General features: G+C 41.1%; 1 protein-coding gene across 2 annotated transcripts in view; it reads right to left on the bottom strand.

Moving 5' to 3' along the window:
• LOC115619077 (zinc finger protein 423-like) overlaps positions 1 to 15469 on the bottom strand; it is a 310682-nt gene that overhangs the window by 108963 nt on the left and 186250 nt on the right. Inside the window, exons 3-4 of one of the 2 annotated variants that reach the window (XM_030511106.1) lie at positions 9610 to 12830; positions 2690 to 2774 (exon numbers count right to left, since the gene is read on the bottom strand). In XM_030511106.1, coding sequence (XP_030366966.1) covers positions 2690 to 2774; positions 9610 to 12830 — 3306 coding nt within the window. Of the gene's footprint in view, positions 1 to 2689; positions 2775 to 9605; positions 12831 to 15469 lie in introns of those variants that run through there. The other variant, XM_030511107.1, reaches the window with a different exon arrangement.

Genomic DNA, 15469 nt, shown 5'->3' with positions numbered 1-15469 from the left:
ACTGAGATGACCATAGTGGGAGGAAGCTTGGCTCCATATTAAAGCTTTCTATACTTCACTCTTTCTCTAAACTGCACTGTAAAATAGTGATGACTTGAACTTAATGAACGTTCTCAGTCCATATCTCAGCAAAGAGACACAAAGACTTGACACCACAATGGAATAATCATGTATTTTCTCACCATGTCCTGGTATATACAATGTTCCAGGTCTAGGCAACTGAGTCTATATGTAACTTTGTATTTATAGAGAGTCCTTCCAAATATGTTTAATAACTTATGTACAGCTCCAAGGAAACAATAGGTATGGTTTTCACAAACAGCAGCACCACACTTTTGTCAGCCGCCTATGCCTTCTACCACTGTTGTTTTCCAATGGAAAATTGGTTAGATGGTTCTAATAGTGAACCTTGTAATGTCATCGTGTATTCTTCTAGACAGAACTAATTTGGGGATATACATAAATAAACTTCACACATCAGTTACTGGAAAATGAAGAAATTGTATGTTTTCAAAAGGAAAAAGAATTCCCCTCTTGAATCAAGCAGAACCTTAACTTGGCACCTCACAACCTTTGTATTTAAAAATCATTTATTAGCTACTGTATCATAAATGAAGTTGAAGCAAGTACTAAGCTTGCCTAAGGACTTCTTTCTTTCAGGCTTCCTAAAAAAAAAATAAAAATCTAAGTGGGAGCTACATGAAATCACTTGTGAGGTGGGCCAATGCCAACCTCATGAAGTTCAACCAAGCCAAGTGCAAAGTCCTACACTTGAGTTGGGTCAATCCCAGGCACAGCTACAGGTTGGGTGGAGAAGTGATTCAGAGCAGCCCTGGGGAGAAGGACTTGGGGGTGTTGGTTGATGAGAAGCTTAACATGAGCCGGCAGTGTGCGCTCAGAGCCCAGAAAGCCAACCATATCCTGAGCTGCATCAAAAGGAGGGTGACCAGCAGGTCAAAGGAGGTGATCCTGCCCCTCTACTCTGCTCTTGTGAGACCCCACTTGGAGTACTGTGTACAGTTCTGGTGTACTCAGCATAAGAAGGACATGGAGCTGTTGGAGCAAGTCCAGAGGAGGGCCATGAGGATGCTAAAGGGGCTGGAGCACCTCCCATATGAAGACAGGCTGAGAAAGTTGGGGCTATTCAGCCTGGAGAAGAGAAGCTGTGTGGAGACCTCATAGCAGCCTTCCAGTATCTGAAGGGGGCCTACAAGGCTGCTGGGGAGGGACTCTTCATCAGGGACTGTAGCAATAGGACAAGGGGTAATGGCTTCAAACTAAAACAGAGGAAGTTCAGGTTAGATATAAGGAAGAAGTTCTTTACTGTGAGGGTGGTGAGGCACTGAAACAGGTTGCCCAAAGAAATGGTAAATGCTCCATCCCTGGCGGTGTTCAAGGCCAGGTTGGACAGAGCCTTGGGTGATATGGTTTAGGGTGAGGCATCCCTGCCCATGGCAGGGGGGTTGGAACTAGATGATCTTAATGTCCTTTCCAACCCTAACTATTCTGTGATTCTATGATTCTGTGAATTAACAAGGATCTCACTCTTCAAGCTTGCAAATGAGATATTACATTAACACCTGCTACAAAAGCAAACATTTTTAGATTTCTTCACCTTAACCTGCTTGACATTGACTTCAAACTCCTGCCTGGCTCTCAGATGAAAATTGTTGTGACTTTTCATTTTGGGGTGGGAGTGTGAAGACTGTGGCAGTCCATATTTCTCTCTCTCTGGCATTTATGCATAATTCACGTCAAAGATAATAGGAGTTACATACATGCATTGACAGGAGAATAGTTTCCTAAATGTAAAATTGTTGAAGGAAAACCATTATGCTTATGGGAGGTAAATGCTGCATGTGATCATATGAGACGCACAGAGTGCGCTGTAGGGTCCTTGAAGGATCTCGTCCAACATATGCCTACAGCGGCATGTGTAAGTAACTCCTTTGTGGTCTATGCATCAAAATAAACTGACCTCTTGGGACAATGCATATATTTATAACATCTGTACAGACAGGAAAAACATTTCTTTGTGTTCATCAGAAAAGCAAACAAATAGCTGCAGCAGAAATACAACCCATCAGATTACAATAACACTACACTACAAACTCTTGTGACAGGACCATAGTAGAAGGCAGCAAGCACTGATTTTTAAAAACACTTGTATGTCTGAAAAGTTGAACTTTCTGAAGCCCAGAGTTTTTGGAAAAAGAAGAAAAAAAACTCCACTGAAATAACTCTATAAGTGTTTTGTTTTGACAATGTTCCTCAGGAATTCACCTCACTTAGCTTGGAAAATGCTAGCAGTTAAATCTATTCAATGTCATGACATACAAAATTGAAACATAATTGCTCCTAAGTGGTTGACAACTGGCAAGTACTTTTTACATGGACAGAGAAATTTATGCTATCAAACGGAATATACTTTCAAAGGTTTGTTTTTAATATAAATGAAAATGCTACATGAGGACTCAAAAGGATAAGGAAAAAAGCTCAGCAGTAACACTTTTATAACCACATATTTAAAAAGCTTTGAAGTGAAGAATCATTACATCAAAATAATTTTCCTTGAAAGATAAAAAAATAAATTACAGCATGAATATGAACAAGTTATCAGAATAGTGAATTTCAAAGAGTAGCAAAAAACAAGGAGCCAATGAGTGGCCTAATTTAAAGAATGTCTTACCAATCATATGGTTAGCGACATGGATTTGTATCTCTCTCTCATTCTCAAAGGTCATCTGGCACTTGATGCATTGATAGGTCTTTTTCTGTTTAATAACCAAAAAGACATTAGAGAAAACTGCACTGTAGCATAAGGCAAGTGTGATCATGAATATAGCATGTTACATGCTTCAACTTCCTTCCACTGAGGCTTTTTCTGCTCATATATCCCCAACGAGACACCAAGTTGGGCTGGGCTTTTCTGGGACCATAAATACAACCTCCAATTAACAGCCTGCTTTAGGAGAATTTTTAATTTCAACTTTAAAAATTTCAAGTTATAGTACTTGAAACTCTGATTGAGTGCTTAAGCCATAATAAGATTGCTCATGTCATTTAGCCCATTGCAGTAAAAATTCCTGTAGAGTGAAATGAAAGACATTGAAAGGTAACTCTGTTTTCAGAAAAAGATCAACTTTCTCAAAAAATTCCATCTTTAGTTAAACTCAAAATACAGTAGGCAAAACACCTATAGTTACCTGGGGAAGTGAAAGGAAAAAAGTATATTTTGCAATGGTCTCCCATCAGAAATCCTGGAAAAACTGCATTACCACAAGGAATTGTTTCCTAGCACAATCTGTTGTGCATTTTCTCTGTCTCAGAGTCATACCAGGGAGGCTTAGCTGCAGAAGGCAGGAGACACTGTGAAGAGGCAATTATATGAACCATTTATTCAAATAGGGAAAATAGGGTTTGCACTCAGATTGACAGTGGTGTTTGTACTTGTGCAACATGACAGGAAAAAATCAAAGAAATCATTTCTAGAAATTAAAATGCATGTTGACAAGTTAGACATCCAAGTTAGGAAAAAAATAAAAAATGAAAGCTAAGTGGGTTTTTTGTATACTTGCAGAAACTCTGCAGGAGCACAGTGCTTTCGTCTAATGTGCATGCTCATTGACTGCATGGGAATATGCTATCTAAATAGACATCTTTTGACATGCAATTTAGAAAAATTTGGCTTTTTGTGCCTATTTCTTCCTAGAGAATAACTCTTACTGAAGCACTTGCCACCAGCCATGAGCATGCTGTCCATATCCTTACAGCCAGTGTGGATGGCAGCAGAGCATATGTGAAATATCCGTGCACTGGCCACAAGCTCAGTTAGCCGAGGAATGGATGAGAATCCCAAGCCATTAGCACTGAGAAACCCAATTCGGTAAACAACGCCCTCCTAACTTTTTTGAAGGAAAATATTTTGTAGGTGGGTTTTGTGCATTTTTAGACGCACTTGATTTTTTCTTACAGCCTCCACCCCACACCTTAGAATCACATTTTTAGGACAGCAGTAATAAGTCAGAAGTTTTGAGTTAAACAGAGGAGTTGCTGTCACCCCCTCTGCGCATGGGATCCAATTTTCTCAAACACCTGCTGAGGAAAGAACAAATTAGGTGCTGCCAAGAGCTTCTTTACTACTTCCCATGTCATCAGTAGCAACAAGTTAGCCTGCTGGAGGTTAATGAACATGCTGTAATACCATAATAACAAATGCACCAGTCCAGGCTAAAATAACAATGGGTGATTAACATGATAATAGGAAGAAGGCTGCACTCCATTGGCCGAAACCTGACACAGCCAACCATATAAAAGGAAATAGTTTGGACTGGCTAGTTGTCCCTAGGCAGCTCAAGAAAGTATCCTCCTGGAGTCCATTCGGAAATCAAGGCTGCTAATGGAAAAGCAGCTGGATTTCTGCAGCACTCTTTCTTGGGAGTCTCTTCTGGTAGACAAGCGCACCACACACATGTACACATGTCCTCTCAAACACTCTGGCATACACATGCTGAGGGCTCCTAACTTTAAAAACAAAACAAAACACAAAAAACCTTGGAGGAGAAAACCAGGATTTGGGCAGTGAAGGATTCATGTGGTCACATTTAAAACTTGAAACTTTCCTCTTTAAAACTTCAAAGCTGACTAAATTCTGTGCCTTGTTCAACACTTACCTCTGTTATGAGGGTTCCATAAGTAACTAGCTAAAAAGGACAATATTTCAGGTCAACTCTATTTCAAACCTTTAAAGTTATATTAAACACAGACAAATGATTCAATTTTTTTATTGATTTCGGTGCTTCTGAAAACTACTTGCTAACAGATCTGGAGACAGGATGTCTTTGTTTACCCACAGACCCAGCGCAAACTCCTCCACACCATTTCACAAACTTATAAAACACTCTGCTTGGCGTGACCACCCCTCAGAGAGGATGGCAGATTTCAGACTTCCTCTTAGCATTATCTTCAGCCTCAGCTGAGATACATGCACGCACAAGAGTAGCTTAAATGAGGTGATGGGTCTTGTGACAGGGTACCCTGCTTGATATGGAGTGAGGTTAATAAATGGCCTTATACAGGCCACAAAATAGCTACAGCTAGATTAGCACCCAAATGTATATGCAAGAGATGGAAGAGCTGATTTTTTGGCTCATTAATAATTTTTTTTAAAAGAATGTCACAAAACTAGACTTCTGTTCTCTGTAAATGGGGAGCGCTAGTTTGAATACAAGGTTGTGTTATTTGTGGTACCAAATAAGATCTTCTACTATTGTTTTTGTGGATATCATGGCTTCACAGACATTATTAATGGGTCAGTTAGCTCTTTTTGAAGTTCTATCTATCTTCACAAGTGGTGACAACAAAGGTGCCCAGACTCTGAGGAGCTAACAGAGTCTGGATGATGGCATCTAGGTGACAAGAGACCAGATGAGCAGGTGTTCAGCTGAGAGTTCGATCTCCATTAAGTCAAGATATTTAATTCTAGTCTTGGCACAAAATAGTAGTAATAACAACAGAGGGTTCTGGTTTCTTTTCTAAAGTAACTGTTGTTCCCATGGGTTTTCCAGACTGTCCTCCTTTAAATCTGGAAATGGTTTCCTGTTATACAAAGAAAATATTCCTCCATTCAAGTAGATTTACAAGGGAAGAGAAGGGGTGCAGGGGAGAACAAAGAGAAGGAATTGAGTCCAAGAAAGTGTGCAGGAGAAAAGGAACTGAGTAAAGGAGCACAATAGGGTTCATTCTTCCAACTTTCTATGCCAGCTCCTTTGCTTCTTCAGTCCAAATAATCTAGGTGGGCTAAAAATGTAACACCATTCAAGATATAGAAATTTAATGGAAGACTAAGCATTTACCATTGTCAATGTTAAACAAGCATTGTTCACAATAACTATGGTACAAAATAAGGATAAATCTGTGTAAGAGAAAGAACAGCTTGAAACATGACTGTTTCCAGTATTACAAGAGGCAATGAGAAATCTCAATACTAAACAACTAATGTTTCTCAAGACATGTTAAAAGGAATTAATAAATGTATTCAAAACTGAAGCTCCTACACACAGAAATATGTTCAGAAAAACATGAAAGCATTACCTCTTATGCCATCATGATAGAATTAGAAAGGTCTTGAGCTATGCATGTGTCAGATACTGGAATGGTACATCCACTTGTGATGCTCATCTAAAAAAATTCTTTCAGTCCTATCCAAACAGAATAGCTCATGTAAAACTATAAGAATCAAACACAAATTGATGTTAGATCAACCTTTTACTACTAAGGTGTACTTTATTTATTCCTCTTAGTGATGTTCCTTATGGAAGACCATTGACTTGACTTAAAATCTCCTAATAACAAATCCCCCAATGCAGATGTTGCCATGTACACAAGGCAAAAACTTTCTCCGTCTGGAAATCTATCTTGTTGACCACCATGATTGGATCCTAGTTAGAAGTCCTAGAAACAAACGTGATCAATTCAAAGATATTTATTCCTGGTTGTTTGCTATATTAAAATGTAACTGAAGAAGACAGAATACAGCAGCATTTTCAAGGGTTATGTGCTTTCTTTCATTCTTATGGATAAAAAAACCCCACAAAAACCCCAAACTTACAAGCAATTATGAGTGCTTTTCGATCCCCATCTAGCTGTTTCTATCTGATTTTCAGAACAAAACATCCAAAAGTTCAATAGTAAAAAAATTAAAAATAACAAAATATTCATACTCCCTTCGTGGTGCTATATCCATGTGCGTATATACACAAACTTTAATACATACAGTAAACAGGAATTGTTCTTTTTCTCCTGCTCTTTTTCCCTTCCCAAATATTTTAATTTTTTATTCATCAAGAGCTAATATTTATTTTCTTCCTTTCTTTCATTTTTTTCCCCTGAAATTCCTTTATGCTTCCATGCTCATTTCTTCAATTTAAGAAGTGTAACTGCTGGTGGAGCGATTTCTGACACTGAAAGAAGTTATGGATTTTGTACATCATCATCTTTTCCATTTGCTTGGATTTCATTCTGCCTATTCTTATTTACTCTGAAATATATACCCACTACTTAAAATCTAATCTCCCTATACTTTCTGACTGTACCTTGTCTTCAATGGCTTTTCTGTTTAAGAAAGAAAAATCAATAAGGTGTTTAAAAAAGAAATGTAGAAGTGCTCATGAACTGGAGGGAAGCAGCTTTTTTTCTCTGGACATCTGCAGATTACTCTACATGCATTGTGCACTTAAGATTGCTCCAGTAAAATGGTATTTTACCTGTGCGCAGCATGCTAACAAGATGACAAGAGAGAGAGATTGTGTTCAACTTGCTTAGCTTTGCTATGAAGCCAATGAAGTAAAGTAAATGCTATTCCTGAAATAGAGAGATTTACTACCATTTAAAAGACAGTGTAATTCTTTGAAAACTCCTGTGCTAGGCAGACACAAAGGGCAGTCATTGCCTTGAGAAACCTGAGTGAAACACCAATAGTTTCCATGTGAACTGATATCAGAATTCAGGTCTTGTACCTATAATGAATTATTCCTAACAACAATATATCTATTCCTGGGATGTATACCATAAAGGTCTCTGACATCAGCATATATGTAGGCCATAGACACCTGTTGAAGGTACCATTTGCCATCATCACAAATGCTGATTTTTCATTATCTTCTACAAAGGAACTAAGACCTTCCCTCATGGGATGAAATTCAAGGCATTTACCTTATTGAAGAACTTAAAATTCTCCCTTGAGAGAACAAGTATGGAAGCTGTCACTGAAAAGAAAGAGTTAAAGCAAGAAATAAGAGCAGAAAATGGCAACATATTCTGCTTCTGATAGTCAATAGGAAAGAAAAGGTAATACTTTAGGCTATGAAGTAAGAATTAGTCTTACCTAAGAGAACGGAGGTGCTTTAAAGAATTTAGAAGGAAATAAAGGCCTGAGGAGGAGGAAGGAGAATGACCTAGCCAGAGCCCCAGCCGAATTCTCAAGAGGTATCACACCAAAGGAGGGATATTTCCATTCCTCATTCTTCTGCAGAATTAGGTGTGTGTGTCTGGAGGCTTACTCATACATTCACCACACACAGAGGGAACAATATGCAGTTGTTTTACTAAAAAAGCAAAAAACCAAGAAATTAAACTTTCTGGGGGATTCACTCAGAAGCCTGGAACAGGGCATTGATGCCAGCGGGTGCTGGTGCAGGCAGTGCCATGCTCCGAGCTGGCCGCACACAGCCCAGCTCTGCCGGACGCTGCTGCCTCGCATGCCCCAGTGCTGAGCCAGAGCTAACAAGTCCTGCTGGAGACACGCACAGCCTGTACCAGCTCTAGTGCAGGCATCTCAGTCTGTGTCCTCAGGCTGTACTTAGGGTCTTCTCTTATTTACTGAACCTCCAGTGTTCTAGTTGAATGGTATTTTCAGGTTCTTTTAATGCAGTGAGATGTGTTTGTGGGTGCTTTAATTATCAGATTGGCATAAACAGGCATCTATGGCTGGAATTATTCATTAGGAGGTGGGTGCCTAATTTCCTCAGATACTTTTGAAAATCTCACCCCATCATGTTTAATTAAAAATGTCAGATGATATCAATACTCAGATGTGTCTGCTGTTGATCTCCCAAGAAGATTTCCAAAATATACTCATTCCATCTGTTCCTGACAGAGGAAGGACTGACTTGGCCCATTCTTGAACCAGAATGTCAACAATTTTAAAAGACTATAAACTACAAATTATATTAATCTCCTGAGTAGGCTTCTGAAACCTTTCTTGAATCTGCATGTTTCCAAGTATCTTGTAAGCTAAGAAATGGGAAAGCAGGCTATCTGCAAACATTGAAGGAGAGCACACTTAGATGTAACCTGCATTAGACAACAATTTCCAGATATGCTAAGAAAACTGCTATCTTACCAGAGGGCCATGAAGCAGATCCTTTTAAAATCACTTTTAAAATCATCCACACACACATACAAGCACACATGTATGCACACAGACATCCAATAGCCTCACAATGTTCACTCTGACAGACATCCAATAGCCTCACAATGTTCACTCTGACAGACATCCATAAGAACAAGCTTGTTAGCATAGAAATTTGTTTTAGTGAGAATTTGGGGGGTAGGGTGGAATTCACTAAATTTTTCCTTCAAAGTTCCTTTATCCTTCTGCTCATGTTTAGTTCACTGGTAGGAACTCAACTCTCGTTCCTTAAGTATGACAGGTCAGATTTTCTTCTGGTTTGGGTACTCAGCATCTCCTTTTTTCATGGAAATGTCCTAGCTTTTCCAGATCTGCTAGTTCAGCAGCAGCAGAATTCATGGACAAACTCAATCCCCACCGTTCAAGTGTCTCATCTCTCTGTTGGTAAATCTAGGGCAGTTTTATGGTAAAAAATCTGGTTCACTGACACTAGGAATCAAGGAACCTTCAAGGCTGAACAACATCTAATTTTTCTATATGCCTTACTCTACTTTTCCTCCTGTTTTGTTGGGTTTTTTAGTAGCACTAGTAATTTTATAAAGTGACAGTTTAAAAAAGAATTACAACAAATCAGTTCTCAGTCTCATTGAAGGTCTACATTTTATCCCTCAGACATTTTAAAGTTCAGCTGTACTTACTCTGGGAACAGGAGATGTCTGGGCACCTTTCCTTTGGCCACTAGTCTCAGGCATCAGGTTTTGATGGTCAACCTGAATGTGGCTCTCTAGGTCTTCAGCACTTTCAAATTTGACACTACACTCTGGACACCTCAGACTGCCACACGGTCTCTCGTTCACCTCCTGTGGAGTCAAGCCTGAAGACTGTCCATTAGTGCTCCTGGTCATGCATCCAGCACACAGGCCATAGGGAAGGCCATTCACATCCAACTTTACCAAGTCCTGCTTATTCTGGAACTCCTTCAAGCACAATGCACATTTGTAGAGTTTTTGCAAGGCCTGGCTGTTGGGAGATGAGGTTGCAGAGTTTCCTGCCAATTTCTGCATATGGAATGTCCCATGAATTTTCAGCTCAAGGGTAGAGGTGACTGTCTGCATGCAGACAACACAGCGAAACCCAGTGAGGGAGTTTCTGAGATCTGGATGCATCTGGCAGTGCTCGATAAATTCCTCCTCGCTCTGCAGCGGCATTTTGCAGATCCGACATGTCCCTGTATCCAAACTCTTGCTGTGAGTGACTTTGTGCTCTGTCAGGGTCAGGAGTGATGGGAAGCGTTCCCCACAGATGGGGCACATGTAGTGCTTGGCTGGGCCTCGATGGGTCTGCATGTGTTCTCTCAGGCCATTTTCTGAGAAAAAAGTCCTTGAGCAGATATTACACTTGTGGCTACCTTTGATGAATTCTGCTTTCTTCCTAGAACAGTCATCCTCCCCAGGCTTGATGTTATGGTCTCTCAAACGATGGTTCTGCAAAAGGACCTCCATAGTGTAGGCAGCCCCACAAATGTCACAGCCATACATGGGCTCAGAAGCATCTACATCATCCTCACTGGCTTCATGACTGTTGGAAGTATCTGGATTCTTCATTAACATGTTCTGGATATCTACCCCTTCTGTCTTATTAGTTGGGGTCATGCCATTAGCTGTACCATTCTCCATGCTAGCATCAAAACCACAATGTTTTTCCCGCAAGTGCTTTTCAAGCAAGATGATGGCATGGAAAGCTTTGCTACAAAACTTGCAATTGTATTTTTTGCTGTGGGTTGTGATGTGACACTGCAGCTCTACCTCTGTGCTAAAGGTCTCACCACAGAAGATGCATTTGTGAGACTTTGACGGATTCCCCAGGTGACTATGCTTCACATGGATCTGGAGATCCATCTCCTTCCTAAAATCCCAGTTACAAGCTGTGCAACGATACATCTTCTTTTCATTGCTATGCTTGACTGCCAGATGCACTTGGATAGATACCTTGGAATCAAAAACTTCTTGGCAAAGGGTGCAGTGATACAACACAAAAGTATGCATGTCCAACAAATGTTTCTGCAAATCATCCACCAAAGAAAACTGTTTGTCACAGCTCTCACATACATAATGAGTTGAAGTTGTCATGTAATGCACAGTGAGATGTTGCAGAAGAGACTCCTGGGAATCAAAGTCTTCTTTACACTGAGGGCAAGACTGTTTCCTCAACAGCAACTCCAAATGCAACTTTAAATGGGTTTGAAAACTTTCAAAATTTGAGAACTTTAGATCACACTGATTACATGGGTATTCACCATTAGACACTGAATTTATGCTAGCAGAAAGCCATTGCCTTTTAGGGGAAGAGACTTCAACATCAGAAGAAACTGGACTCTGCTCTGCTTTAGACTTCTTACTGTGTGCCAGAGGAATGTTCTTGTGGTTTTCTTTAATATGCTTTGTAAGCTTCAGAATGGAGCCAAAAATGGGGGAGTTTGTGCAATAAGGGCATGAATAAACTTCCATAAAAGACTGTGTTGGCTGAATGACAGGGGAATCCAATTTTGAATTTCCTACATTGCAGTGAGTCTGCTGAATATGCTCAGTCAAGGTTGCTTCAGTCAGAAAGCCCATGGAGCACTGGTTACAGAAGAAAGCGTTGTTGCCATCTTGAGGGGTTGTGTTTAGGCCACAGTGAGTAATACGGATGTGTTCTTGTAAGCTGTTGATATCTGCAAACATCTCCAGGCAGTAGTTACAGTGAAAGGCAGAAATGTTGCTAAACTGCATCATGGGATAGGCATGGGGTTTGTGCACTTTTCTCACATGTTCATTCAAGTTGTACAGTGTAGGTATGGAATCAAGGCAGATCTGGCATGTGTGGCTTTGCTGAGGTTTGTCTGCATGAATGGTCTTCAGGTGGATCTCCAGAACAGCAAGGCTGTTGAAGTCACACTTCGAGCAGTACGGACAGCTGTAGGTAACTTTAGACCAGTTCTGGCCTTCCTCTCTGTCTGCAGACCTCATTTTCTTTTGTCCTCTCAAAGGCTTTAAGGTCAAATCTGGGGTGGAACCTCTTTCCACTGACGCACTGGAGTCGGGTGTTGCGCTGCTCATGGATGCCACACTCCCCAAGACTGGGTCAGGGCTGATGCTGTGATTGCTGGAGTTGGGTTGTCTGTGGCTGTCCAAGTGGCAATAGACATCCTCCACTGAAGAAAACTGCTCTGGACACATAGGGCACTTGTGTTTTTTGTTGGCATGGGCTTGATGAATGTGTGAGAGCAGCGAGTTTTCATCTGCAAATACTTCAGGGCAATGAATACACTGCAAATCTGCCTTCTCGGAAAGCTGTGGGTGGAGTATCATTACGTGCTTCTCCAAATCTTCAGTCTGACTGAATGTCTCTTCACAGTAATCACACATAAAATCATCCTTCTTCACCTCTTTCTCAGTCTTTACCATATGTTCCTTGTTCTTTTTATGAGCTTGCATGTGACTCTGCAATGAGCTGGTAGATGAAAACCCACGTTTACACATAGTACACTTGAATGGTTTGCTGGAGCTGTGGGTTTTCAGGTGAATTTTGAGGTGGTCACTGCGAGAGAATGCAGCCTCACATTCATGGCAATGGTACTTTTTATCCCCTGTGTGAAGCTTTATGTGGCGATCCCTACTTCTCTTGTGCTTAAAAAGCCGGCTACAGTAGGTGCATTTGAAAGGTAGTTTGTCACTGTGGATCTGCTCATGCCTTTTAAGGTAGCTCAGGCGAATGAAGGACTTATCACAAAACTGACAGGGATATGGCAGGCCAGTCCCCCCTTCCTCCTCCCCGATGCCAAGATCACACCCATCTCCTATCATCTGAGTGGGTGATGCAACATCTTTGCTGGAGGGAGATGAAGCCACCCAGGGGAGTTGTGGGTCATCATCACCATCTGTAATGGGAAAGCAGAAAGGAGATTAAAAACAGTTGCCAGTGCATCTGTGAAATAAGGACAAAGCTCTCAACAACACTATGGGCTTCTGCTACTACAACATTAAAAAAAAATCAACTAAAAAAAAAAGAGATCTTGAATTTCAAAGGAGGTTTGAGAAAGAGAAATAAAAATTAGTTGTACACATAATTCACAAATATACCAACATATAGTACTAATAAAAAGCATTCTTATTTAGCAGGTTTAACACCTGCTCACTGTACTGTAAAGCAACAAACAATGAATAAAGAAAGCAAAACACAATGTGCAATGAAGCAATACAAACATTTTGAAAAGCTACAGTGTTTAAGTGATCACCTGTGATTTTGTGGGTCTTTTAAAATGCTACATCAAGATGATTTTAAGTAATGTCTCCATTAAACAAAATCCTCCAGTTCTGTCTCAAAAATTGTAACAGAATGAAAGGCTGCTCAAAAGCAGAGTCAAACATCTAGGTGAAATAAAAGCATCAGATTTGAGACAGCTCATGAAAATCAGAGAAGAGATCTGCACCATTACCACATTCGCTTGAATCAAAGGTAATGTTTCCTGCTTGGTACAAAACCATACAAATTAAAAAACGCCCAGAAGATCACTATTGGAGATCTCAAGACATCACGAAAGAATCAACTTCAGGATAAACCAACAATGGCCCAGCCTCTGTTTTAATAACTATTTCCTTTGCTCAATATGAAGCTTTGGAAAATATTTTATAACTCACTATTACCATAAAGAAACACAGCACCGACTCCAGCAGCAAAACAGTCATTTTAGGAAAAATACATAAAATGTTGGCAGTTTTCATAAACAGAATTGTTAACAAGAAACAGAAGAGAGCAAGTTCAACGATCCTACTTCCAATAAATGCAGAGATGTTGAGAGAAGCAAAAATGCCACTAGTCTGATATAAAACTGAGCCATGGAACAAAGCAAAACCAAAATCCATGTAAATGAGGGAAGGCACTGACCACATACACATTTGGAGATTCAAAAAAGGAACCAGTTCTCTGAATACATTGTCCTTATAAAACATTTAATGTTTCTACTTCAGCTCTTACTAAAACAAACCAATAAAAAAATCCCCAACTGTGCGTGTAGGCTGCCACACGCACACTCCTCGTGCCTGCCAACTACAGAGTCAGCAGGCAGGGAAGAGCACATGTATGGCAGAGAAGCTCTCAAAGAAAGGCTCAGCTAATGGGGATATCACCACCATAAGAGGCTGGCTCCTGAGGCACCATTTGCTGTGGCAAAGACCTTTTTCATCCCAGGAAAAGAGAGAGCAAAGTTACCTTGGAAAATCTAAACCAAATAATCGCACACCAAACAACTTTTCCTGCCTGTTTTCTGGATGCATGTGTTGGGCGCCAGCTCCCCTTGCCCCACGCTCCCAGGGAGTTCTGCTCCCCTATTTAACTAAACCTCCTGCTCCAGAATGATGCTGCACACTGAGAACATGCTTCCTCACACTCCCAAAATGCACCCTGGCTCTCAGCAAGCACCTGCGCTTCTAAAGATGCTCAAGGTCTTTGTGCTCAACTAACTCCTCTGAGCCTGGCAGAGCACAAACCTAAAACACAAGGTGACCAGCCCCTGCTTTTTACATGAACTTTTTCCAGGCTTCATTCCCCCAACCATGCACTGGTCTGTCTGCGGCTGCAACAAAGCCTCATGTTCCCAATTTAAGCCACCTCCACTGCCCGCCCAGCTGCCAGTGCAGCTTTGCTCTACCCCCGGGGAGCCCCCGGCCCCTGTCTCTGTTGCCAGCTGCATCCAGGGCTCCATCCCCACAGACCCATGGCTATGGCCAGCAGAGGGAAGGAGGCAGCTGGCTGCCAGTGCCTGGATTAGGGGCCCCAGGGAGGTGTCAGTAGCTCAGGGCTGGCTAATTCCCTCCTCTCACCAGCTGGGCTCCTCCAGGGGAAAGGAGACAAAGGGGAGCAAGAGGGGTATGCTGGGCCTGAACTAGGGCAGCACATGTTGAGTTTGCAACCATTACTGCTGTCCACCGGGGGGGAGAGAAGAAAAACAACAGGGAAAAAAAGCACACCACCATTGTGTTACTTACTGCTCGGCCTTACTGGCTGCAATTAAAATAATTTAAAATGTTCACTTTGCAGAAAGTATTACAAAAATACACACATTTTTAAATACCTCCCTGTTTGCAGCCAGACTACTCGCACCTCATGCTAGGCAGTGGCAGGCAGAGGAAGGGCTGCACCATGCTGGGGAGAACCCCAAGCACTTCAAACGGCTCCAGCAAATAAATCTTGATCAGCCTTGAAACTGGAGATGCAATGGGCCAAATCCAGTGGTAACACAGGATAGGCCTGCTTCGTTACATCTATATGTGCTTATTCCAACCATTACAATGGCCCACCATGCAAATTGAACAAATCTGCTAGCAGGCCTCTTTTGCCTCCGAAACGAACCAATCTACCTCAAAATGCGCTCTAACATTCAACTAGGGCCAGTTGCCCTCCAGCTGCTGCCCTTCAAACATATTGGGCTATTCAGAAAACAAAATCTAAGAAAGCTGGTATTACTTTGTGAGTGATGCACAAAGACATTGCTGTGCTAATACAGTTTGGATTAAAAAA

Source organism: Strigops habroptila, chromosome W (genome assembly GCF_004027225.2).
Source record: "Strigops habroptila isolate Jane chromosome W, bStrHab1.2.pri, whole genome shotgun sequence".
In the NCBI taxonomy this organism is placed as follows: domain Eukaryota; kingdom Metazoa; phylum Chordata; class Aves; order Psittaciformes; family Psittacidae; genus Strigops; species Strigops habroptila.
This window is presented reverse-complemented; position numbering and strand designations above follow the sequence as displayed.